This window comes from Etheostoma cragini, chromosome 22, assembly GCF_013103735.1.
Source record: "Etheostoma cragini isolate CJK2018 chromosome 22, CSU_Ecrag_1.0, whole genome shotgun sequence".
NCBI classification, from domain to species: domain Eukaryota; kingdom Metazoa; phylum Chordata; class Actinopteri; order Perciformes; family Percidae; genus Etheostoma; species Etheostoma cragini.
In genome coordinates, this window is record NC_048428.1 from 6,334,386 (window position 1) to 6,345,902 (window position 11,517).

Genomic DNA, 11,517 nt, shown 5'->3' on the forward strand with positions numbered 1-11,517 from the left:
TGTGTGTGTGTGTGTGTGTGTGTGTGTGTGTGTGTGTGTGTGTGTGTGTGGCAGAGGGATGAGGTTGGTGAAAGATGGCCGCTGGACATGGCTTCTCACAGCCGGCTGGCCCCGGCCCCCTGTGATCTGCCCTCTTATCTAGCCCAGATCCTGGCCTTTCATCTGGGCTAAAAACCTGGGGGAGCTTGGCCTCTGCTGGGTTTTCAGCCCTCACACACACACAGACTTCCAGACCCCCTCCATCTCCGGGCTCTATCTTCAAGTCCCAGATGAGCATAGCTCTCACCAACAAGGGAGATAACAAACCTCACACTACTCTGCTCCCTGCTCTGCTTTTCTCAAAACACTTCACATTTGGATTTTTTTTTTTAAACTCTCCACAAGAGAAACTACTTTCTTTTCCCTATTGTGGTAGCAAAATGCAGGACTCTGCAGTTTAAACAGCAGTTGGCCCAAAGCGAGACAAAACCGAATCAGAGAATGCATCAGGGATGCTACCAAAACACTGCACTCTCCGTGTTTTGACATTTCACAGAGCAGTGCTTTCACCTCTCACTAAACTGCATTACCGGCTAACAATAGGCGGGTTGTTTTAGCTGGTCACCCCATCGGTCTTGGCTGGACCACCTCTGCATGTGACCCAGGTCCAGGTTTGAGGGTGTGAGCTGAAGGGTGTGTGTGTGTGTGTGTGTGTGTGTGTGTGTGTGTGTGTGTGTGTGTGTGTGTGTGTGTGTGTGTGTGTGTGTGCGTGTGCGTGTGCGTGTGCGTGTGTGCGGCAGTTCATGTCATACCATTTCATTCCATTCCAGGTGGATGCCTGGCCCGTCCCCACACTGCCCTTCTGCTCAACCCTGACCTGTTTCCAGCATAAACAGCAGATCCTCACCTCTCACCCCTCCGGCTTTACCTGATAATCTGTCTCAGTGGATCACCCCCACCCTTTATTTCTTCTCTTTCTCCCTCGGTCTCACATTCTCTCCAGGAACCAGGTTTTTGCATCACCCTAGCCCTGACCTCTGACCCCAGTCAGATTAAAGTGGTTGGCGTTTCAAATCCAGCGGTAGATTGAGTAGCGTCTGTGACCTCCATGCACATTTCTCCCCTTGGCCCGCTGTGTTATACCCTTTTGAATCAAGACGGGGCCCGTCAGATCTCAGTACCAATTAGCAAAACACAAGTTTGCAGTGGAGGGTATTTCATTCAGGCAATGAAACAGTACCTTGGTAAATGGGCCAATGCTAGTTTAAATGAACGGAAAAGGTTTTATAGTTATCTAAATGCTTTAGTATGTATTTCTAATGTCAGAGAAGCTACGACTAAATGTACTCATAAAATTAGATTCACCATCTTTTCTGAATCTGTTCAAGCATCTCCTGTAATTTAATGCAAGACAGTGGCAAGACACTAAACCTTGAGTTGCTGCCCCACTGAAGTGTAAATGTGTGTGTTTTTATCTCATGAGCAGGTGGCACCTTGTAGCCTACAGCAGCCTCGGCCATAGTGAATGAATGTGTGTGAATGCTTCCTGTACTATGTAAAAGCGCTTTGAGTGGTCATCAAGACTAGAAAAGCTCTATATAAAACACTCCATTTACACTCAACATCGTGCCGTCTACAGTGGCTGTGGGGTCTTCCTGATTTGGCGGTGTGATTTTGACACCTCAAAATTCCTCTAATCAACCTTCACCCTTTTGTAAGCTGCTCATATTGTTCGCTTTCTTCTAAAATATTAGAAATGCCAAAGAAAAACCAGAAAATAAAAACCTTTGATGTTGCTCCATTATTTCAGGTGTTGGCCAGTTTCCCTTGGATATTCTGTCCATTAGACCACAGAGCGTTTTGACCGTGTGTAAATCATCCTGTAGAACTTGACTGGAGCTAAATTTAATTGATTGGACATGAATTAGTAAGACACACACCTGTAGCTTACAATCCACAGTGCTTGTCAGACCCCCAGCCAAGTCCATTTATCTTGGCACGGTTGTAAAACCAGTTGCTTGGATTGTTCCTTGGAGCACATACGTAAGTTTGGAACAACCAGAACTATTTTTTAGAGTCAAGAGAAGCTGAACTCCAAGCGCTCCATCTGGCAAAAAAAACAGTTACTGCTCATCTTCTGGCTGCTACCTTACCTGTGATGAACCATGATGGTGGAAGCATCACACTACCTGGGTGCATCTAGCATCTAAGTGAAGGGGTCTGAAAACATCATTGGTGTGGCTTTGACAAATACAGAAAATAGCATAGGCCTGTCCACTGTAGCATGTTGTCTTCTTTGAGTTGAACAACTGTCGTTACCATGAAAATATATATTTTTTAAAACATCATTTGGAGGAAATGATGACACCGTCTTGAAATAATAATTTTGTCATCTGTCAGTTGATCATCATGATCAGAAGCACGTTTACAGGTTGGCTCTTAAGCATCTGTAGCTCTCTGGCTTTCTTCCGGACATTTTTTCTCTTCCCTCTGCGTCTCACTGTTCACAAGAATCAGCTCACAGGGAGTAGAGAATGATGTTGGCAGGGCAAACTGACAGTCTCTGGTAGATGAACAAGTTAATAATGCTTTCCCTTCTTCGCCTCCCTCTTCTCCTGTCTTCACCTTTTCTCTACCTTCTCCCATGTGGCTGAACTGCAGGAGAGAGTAGTTAGACAGAAAAGGGTTAGCCTTTCAAACAGTAATATTGGTTGATTGCCCCATTCTGAATATTTAATAACTAGGTGTTGCCTAAAGGACACTGTATGCACCTGCACACTGTGGGTAGGCCCGTAGGTAAGTGGAGATACGGACTCTAAGCAGTAGCCTGACGTACCAAAACGCCGCAGACTGCAACAGCTGTGATTAGTCCGTTTGGCTGTGGCTTGGTAGCGTCGCATCTGTACAGACACAACAGAAACATCAGTGTACATGATCAGATTAAATGTTGGATCACCTTGCTGAACACGTTTGCGTAGAAATGAGGGAAAAGTGTCAGCACAGACTTCGTGTTTGAGTGCTTCTTGACTTACCATCTAATGACGGGGATGATGGCGATGCATTCAATGAGGTCTAATTGTCTCATTTAAAATGTCAAACTCCAAGAACTAAATTTCAAACATGATACCTCTACAACACTGGCCAAGCTACTCCAGTACTATTCCCATCTTTCCAGGTGAAATAGGACAAAGTCCTATATTAAAGCTGATCTTTCTTTTTTCTTTTTTTGAGTTTTCAGTGTCAGGTGACATCGACAGAATCACCTGTGACAAAAGGGTTATAGGCCAGCTGGCTGCTTCTCCCGCTGTTGACACACACCTCATGCCCACCCCCAGTCCAACTGTAAATCTTCACATGGCACAATTAATCGCCAAGCGTTGCCTCACCCCAATCTCCCACTATCCTTAGCCACATAAAATGCTCAGAGGAACACGCATCCCATGGTTTTATTCCACTCGGTGTACAGCCAAAGTCACAGTCAAACTGGAGTCAACTATCCACACAGAGAAGGAATATCTCCAGTTTTATGGAGTCGTAATGCGGTAGGGGTACTGTATAAATAATCTCTCTGCACAGAAACACTTCCAGCTGTTAAACAATATGCCCTTTGCAGTTTTTCTTTTTTTCTCCTTCTTAAAAGCACCAGACTGCTTTGAAAATGAATACAGAGGGGTTTTTTGTATTGAGAAATTCTGGTAATGAATATTTGCCTTTTGTGACACCTCCAGATTGTTGCACTTTATGCTGATTATTATTACAGAGTGGAGTTGGAACGTTGCTTGTATCAAACGCTGTTATTGAAAGTCGGGGTCATAATTGTGAAATTCAAACCTCAGTCTGTTTACAATTAGGCCCTTTTGAAGCATTCCTCTGTAATCTCTCCCTCCTTTTGATATAAAGATTCAGTATTGGTATAAACAAAGGGAATTTTGCCTTTGTTTTTAAAGCCATACCTTTGGCTCTTGATTGATGGATGGAAACTGTACGGTAGATTTATATAATATAGACTTGTTTAAAACCTCACTCTGAGGTTATAGTTTCCCCATTGACTTCAGCAGTATTTAGTATCAACACAGTCAGAATGGCAATCCACAGAGTGGAAAAGCCTCAGCCATGCTGGAAAACCATGAAACGTTGTTTGCGAACAAGAGACGATAAAGAAAATTCAGGGTTTTTTCAGGGTCATCCTCATTGCCTTTGGCCAGGTTGCAATGCTGGTCAATGGAGGGGGAGATGAGATGAGATGGAGGGGAGGCCCTCTTTATCTAGTAAAGACCCTGCTGTTGGGCAGCTTTCATTCTCCACTGGCTGATCCTTCCAGGAAGTGAGGAGGGGGTAAAAGGAGCCCCCTGCAGGGCCCCAGCATGTACCACGGCTGCATGCTGAGCCCAAATCAAAGGGGACAGTCTGTCCTTAGCCTGGGGCAGAGTGACTCTGACGTGTATGACCAGAGAGACATGGACAGCTTGTCACACTTGTGCAGATGCCTGTTTTTTTTTTGTTTTTTTTTTACTGTGTTTGCTTCTTTGCTTGGGTTGCACAGTAATGACATCATCAACAAATCACATTTACAGTCCTGATCTTGGCATCTTTCAGAAGAGACCACAGGAAGTATTTTTTTTTTTCTTTAGTATTATTTCTATTGAGTATGTTAGATCCAACAGATTAAAGACTGCAATCGTACGGTGTTGCAATGGTGTCAGTAATTGTTTATGTGGAAAGTTAAGGTTAGAGGGTTGAAGCTAAAAGGGCAAGTTAAGGCTGAAAAGGCTTGCTAGGCTCAGTGCAGTTACTCATAAAACTCTTTTGTGATTCTGTTTCAGTTGGTAGCCAGTAAGTCCATCCGGTGAGATGAAGAGCCTTCAGTTCCGGAGCATCGCCCCTAAGGCCCCGGCTGTGGTGCCCTCCCCTTCCCCTGCAGTCCTCTCCTGCCAGCCTACCTCTGCCCTCCCTGAGGCTACCACCGCCTCCAGCCCCAAGTCCATCATTGTGCCCACCCAAAACTATGCACTGATGCAAATAGCAGGTCAGGATGGCACTTTCTCTCTGGTGGCACTGCCTCCTTCTGTCTCCTCTCAGACGCCACAGCAGCAAACCCAAAAGAACCTCAAGTTGCCCATTCCCAGGTACCAGCCAGTAAGGAGCAAGGGGACCACAGATAAGGTCAAGTCACCACCACTAGCTGCGAGGGTGAAAACAGCCTCCAAGGTTGCTGTGACAGCACAAACCAAGTCAGCGTCAACAGTGATGAAGAAAAAACAACAGGAGTCCAAGCACACAACGGAAAACCTAGTGGCCAAAGAGGAGTCTTCAGAGCAGGTAATTCTGATTGACCCAGCTTCCTCTGACATCTCTGTCACTGCTCTACTCCCAGACAATGCTGTCCTGTACCCAGGTTCTCAGCTAGAGCGAGCACCAGATTGCTCTGAACGATCTACTACAACTAGCCTTGTTCAGAACCTCCAGTTTCCCCCAGCTGCTGGCTCCCCAAGTAAATCCCCAGAGGAAAGTAAGACTACAGTGAGGCTGTGCCAGTCTAAGTCCACTGCAGCCCAGCCCCAGAGCAGTATAACTGTCCTGTCCTCAGCCATCTTCAGCAAAGCAGTCCAGATTATCCCGTCCCCACCTAAGGGTAAACTGCCCATTCTGCCCTACTCTAAAATGAAGAGCGCCCTCATCCCAGCTGCAAAGCTTAGCAATTTGTCCCCAGAGAAGGGTTTCTCTAGCCAGACAGCAGGACTCATCAGCCCCTTAGATCCTACCACGAAGCCCCAAGAGACAGCTAAAGCCTTGGGTCACAACCAGGTGCCAAACTCCATTCTCCAGCCCCTGGCAAAGACCACACTCATGCCTGTGTTGGGAACCCTCCAGGAACCACCTAGGAAGAAGAGGGGGCGGAAGAGAAAGACGATGGAAGACATCTTGGCATTTGAGGCTAGAAAGAAGAGGTCTTTGTCTTTCTTCTGTAGAAGGGTCCCAGAGAAACCGCCAGCAGTTATTCCAGGCTCTAAACAAAAGGAAGTTGATATTTCAAAGAAGTACCGCAGCATCCGACCTAAGCCCATGTTAGTAATGGAAACAGTTCCCCAACTGGTTAGTTTGCCTGCCATTACCCCAGATGGCCAAGAACAGGAACTTGTACTTGGTCATCAACTCCCCACTACTACCACAACCAAGACCCTGGACTGTCCTCCCCAACCAGCCCCAGTAACCCTCCACCTGAGAGGTGCCTCCCATCCAAGAGTGTTCATAGGCAGCCGTCCGCTCCACCGTTGCCCCACCTGCAGCCGCTGTTTCCAGTTCAAGCATCACCTCCAGAGCCACATGAACAGTCACACCAACAGCCGGCCCTACGTCTGCCCAGTCTGCCGCAAAGCCTACGCTCACTCCGGCAGCCTGAGCACCCACATGAAGCTTCACCACTCTGAGGTACGCCCACGTCGGTCTCTGTGCTGCGAGTTCTGCGAGAAGGCCTTTGGATATGTTGGGGTTTACTTCAGTCACCTGAGAGAGGTCCACAAGGTGGTGCTGACTGTGGAGCCTTCCATCAGCCATCATGAGGATCACCTGTCTGGGGAGAGGTGAGCTCATTATTGATCAAGCACTTACTTTACTGTGACCTTTATCTTGTAGCAGGTTATATTCTGAGATGTCAACTTATAAATGAAATGGCTTAAGATATTGATTGATTGCCAGATAATAGGTAACCTTTACTAAACAGTCAAAACTATGTTTTAAATAAGCACTGTTCATTTTTTCGTCACCAGGGCCAACTCCCCAGAGCCATCAGATGAGCAGGATCGGGAAGACCCTGTAGAACTGCAGATCAAATGCGGCCGCTGCCAGGCCATCACTCCGACCTTTGCAGACATGAAGATGCACTTGCTGTATGTGCATGGGGAGGAGGTCCACGTTCCACTTCACAAGGGCCAGGCACCGCGCAGTGGCCGCGAGGCCGAGAACGAGCTGGTAAAGCACGCCGCCCACTACTGGCGGCAGCTCAACGAGAAGCGCAACCTGGTCAGGTGCGGCAGCTGCGACGAGGAGTTCTTCTCCTTCTCCAAGCTTAAGAGACACATCATGTCCCACCACCACAGAATGGAGGGGGAGTACAGCGGGGCCCTTGCATCACCAGATAGTTGCAGAGGCCATGGGGTCCTTGCAGCAGGTGCGGCCTTTAACTGTGTGCTTTGCAGCGAGATATTGGACACTAAAGAGGGGGTTATGGAGCACTGGAAGAGTCGCCACCACTGTGAGCAACCCAGCCTTCTATGGGATGCACTGAGCTCCTACTCTGGCCAGGAAGAGGGTGAAGCAGACGGGGATCTGGACACTCCTGCTCCAAGCCCACACTATCCAGCTTAGTCCTCGAGTGGGCATGGAGACCTTTACTGTGGCACCTCACGGACAGTCAGTACTATCAATCAGCATTACAGGGATGAAGAGTTTGTCTGATGTTTATTATCACTAGTTTCATCTTTCACCAGTTGAGGCAGTTGACTTGATTCAAATGAAAATAGAAAAAGAATATCAAGCCAATGGTGAAAGTTGATCTTTGTGTTACAGTTCATAAGGGATGCTCTTTGTAGGTCAGAGAATTCAGTTTTATTTCCCATGTGATTTTGAATGCACTGTTCTGTTTTTTTGACATTTTGTTTGTAGGTATGTATTTAATATCCTGTCGGATAATTTTTCTACTGCTTATTTAAATCTTATTAAAATGGTTATTTATAACCTAGCTGACGCATAAATACTGGTAAAGGGTCATTTAACTTAAATCCTTAGTTGTCATGGTCTCTAGCCATGCATATAATTTAGTTTTTTGTGCTGAGTTGTGCCTTCACCCCAATGAAAATTACATTTAAAAAGTTTAATGACTACTTCTTATTGCGAAAACTATCGGAAGACTATCCAGAGGAAACTGGGTTTTTTTGTGTAATACCGTGAACACCACAAACAAAATTCCATTCATCTCCATTTCATAAGATTGAAGTCCAAAATCCTACAAGATCTTCAATTTATCCAAAACTACCAAATGTGCATGGCTATATACCACTATTGGAGAAAATGTAGTTTCTAATTAGGATGACCCTGTTTAAAATACTGAGAAATGTAAATCTTATAACAAGGGCACACTGTCTACTGTCACACTGGCTGACAATGTATCTATTGGCCTTGCATTATACAGTTAAACAATAATTGGTATGATTACACAGTCCTTTGATGTAATATTGTTCATGTAATGTATCCTGAAAATCAATAGTTCAGTTATGACTTGAACTTTCACAGTCCGATTAAGGGCAGCATTGGGGTCCTCAGTCAATCCGGACCCATAGAGGAACACACTCAACCAGCACCCAAGTGACATCCTTGTGGCCTTCTGAAAAAAGAATGGGTGTACATGCATAGTGTGGCTTACCGTCAGTACTGTCCTCTGTTGGCCAAGTTCTATCTCCTCAACTTGTGGATTAATGCCTATTTGTGTACTCTGTGATATGCCAAGGGTCAATTTACACTAGTGATTGTAAAAGTGAGTTTTGCATTGAAACTTTCAACCACTAACAGAATCATTTTTGGTGACTTAGTAAGTACGCAAAGAAAATTATCGAATTGCCTACATGTTGTTGCCAGCTCATGTACGCACCTGTGGAATTTTGTGCACCCAGACTCTATTATTAGAGTTAATATAAACTGTTGTCAAGTCCAGAAAATATGCTATTTTATACTAGATTAATACAGAGGTCTTTTTAGTATAGTCCTGCTTGTCGTTGGTCCTTAAAGATTTTTGTTTGATACTTCTAAGGCGGGGGGTGCTTAACGTCTTGTTTTTTGATGGGAGGCCATTACTACATGGCAAGTATCTCTGCTAACATTTGTCTGTGTTTATCTTTCATATGAAGAAAAAAAACATCACAGGGTCAAGTGAATGTACCTGAATGTTTTCAAAACCCTACCAAAAGTATATATATATATGCTATATAGACTTATTCCATAAATAGAATATATAGATATATTGAAAAAAAGAATATATATATATTTACATAGAGTACCTTGTGAATCAGCTGCTGTGTTCTGTCATAGTGGAGGAGGGAAACAAGAGATGAATATATAATTGCCACTGGCAACAAAAGCCATGTAGAGCTGTCCTTATGTGTCTGAAACAAAATGCAGGACTGTGAATGAAGGGCAAAGCACTGGTGTGTACATGTCGCACTGAGTGGGTAATCTACAGTATAGTGCACTACTGTTTACTGAATGCCATGTTTAAGTGTTCATCAGTGAAGTGTCCTTTGTTTTCAAGCCCTCACCACAAACCAGGAAGTGACAGAATTAGGGATCAGACTCCTCTTTCCTCAGTTAGATAAGAAACGTACTTATGACTGTCAGCACAAGTCAATAAGTGAAAAATCCCACATTAGGTGATGTGATGTGTTTGACTCACTTAATATGTTGACTGTGTATGTGCTCGTGACTGTGTACCTGAAGAACCCGATGTTTATGAGAATAAAGTTATGCTTTGTTGACGATATTGTGGTAGTAGTTTTTTTTAATTTTTTAAAGGGTGCGCAAATGCAAGTAATTGACGAGATTTCCACACTGCCATAGATTTAAGAAAGGTGGATATTTATGTTCAAAACTGAATGCTGAAAAGCTAAATGGCTAAAGCTAAACTGGATTGCTGCCATACTGTAATTGCACAAGAAGTGGTGAGAATATTTCTACGAAAAGTAGAAATGATTTTAATAAGTACTAATTTAATTGAAATGTTGAATAACACAATAGTGAAACATTTAAAGTTTTTTTTTTTTATAAAAGCCACATGTCAAAAAGTCAAAGTCTGGGTATGTTTAAAAAAGTGAAATAGATTGTCAAAAAAAAGTGATGAAAACTCAGTGTACACTATGTCGAAAAAAGTGATAAAAAGTAAAACTATAGTGTGTAAAGGGATATATAAAAGTTCTAAATGTAGTATATTGAAAAAAGTCATAGTATAGTATGTCAAAAAAAGGAACAAAAATAGTATAGTATGTCGAAAAAGTCATTAAAAAATCAAAGCCATAGTATGGTATGACAAAAAAACTGATCACAGTGTCTTAGTATAGTATGTTAAAAAGACTGATAAAAACATCATAGTATAGTATTTCAAAAATAGTCATGGAATAATATATGAAAAGAGTAATAAAAAAGCGTAGGTATAGTATGTAAAAAAAAGTCCTAATAGACGTGTCAAAGAAGTCATAGCATGGTATGTCGAAAAAACTGATAATGTCTTAAGAGTGTCAATGTCAGGAGGTATTAAAAAGTCATAGAATAGTCATTAAAAAGTCATAGTGTAGTAAAAATAATCATGGTATAATATATAAAAAAAAGTAATAAAAAAAGCATAGCATGTCGTGTCAAAAAAATCATAGTATAGTATGTCGAAAAACTTATACTGTAGTATGTCAAAAAGGTCTTTAAATGGTTTGTTGACAAAAGTAACAAAACGTCATAGTATAGTATGTCAAAAAAGTTATGTGTTATGTCGTATAAAAGTCATAGTATAGTATGTTGAATAAGTCGCAGTATAGTGTGTTGAAAAGAATAATGAAAAAGTAATATAATATAATATAATAATGAAATAATCATTATGTAGTATGCAAAAAGTTTTAGTATAGTATCTCGAAAAAAGTAATGATAAGTCACAGTATAACCGAAAAAGTCATATTATAGTATGTTGAAAAACTCATACAATGGTATGTCAATAAGTCATAGTATAGTGTGTTTGAAAAAGTCATGAACAAATCCTACTGCAGAATTTGGAAAAAAGTAATAAAAAAGTCAAAAAAAAGTGATAGTATAGTATGACGAAAAGAGTAATACAAAAGTCATAGTATAGTATTAAGAAAAGAATAATACAAAAGTCATGGTATAATATGACAAAAAGAGTAATACAAAAGTCATAGTATAGTTAGTCTAAAAAGTCATAGTATAGTGTGTCAAAAAGTCATAGTATAGTATATCAAAAAGTCACAGTGTGGTGTGTCAAAAGGTCATAGTGTAGTATGTCTAAAAAAGTCATAGTATAGTGTGTCAAAAAGTCATAGTATAGTATGTCTAAAAGTCATAGTGTATTATGTCTAAAAAAGTCATAGTATGTCAAAAAGTCATAGTATAGTAAGTCTAAAAAAGTCATTGTATAGTGTGTACAAAAGTCGTAGGATAGTGTGTCAAAAAAAGTCATAGTATAGTATGTCGAAAAAATTGATACAAAAGTCGTATATGCAAAAAAAACAATACAAAAAGACATAGCATAGTAAGTTGTAAAAAATACTATAGTACTTCAAAAAAGGTAATTGTCAAAAAATAGTAACAGTATGGTGTATCAAAAAGTCATAGTATATACATATATATATATAAATTAAATTATATGATTCAGTGTACCTATATGTTCATGTTATGAAAAAGTCACATTATAGTATGTCGCAAAAGTCATAGTATAGTATGTTTAAAAAAATCCTTAATAAACTTAGTATAGAATTTGGAAAAAAGTAAGAA

At 41.7% G+C, this 11,517-nt stretch overlaps 1 protein-coding gene across 1 annotated transcript in view; it reads left to right on the forward strand.

The window, feature by feature from the left end:
• Window positions 1-9,503, forward strand: part of znf438 (zinc finger protein 438) — a 54,055-nt gene extending 44,552 nt beyond the window's left edge. Inside the window, exons 3-4 of the mRNA XM_034861906.1 lie at window positions 4,803-6,560; window positions 6,747-9,503. Of these exons, the coding sequence (XP_034717797.1) occupies window positions 4,831-6,560; window positions 6,747-7,344 (2,328 nt within the window). The 5' untranslated portion in view covers window positions 4,803-4,830 and the 3' untranslated portion in view covers window positions 7,345-9,503. The remainder of the gene's footprint in view (window positions 1-4,802; window positions 6,561-6,746) is intronic.
• The last annotated feature ends 2,014 nt before the right edge of the window (window positions 9,504-11,517 follow it).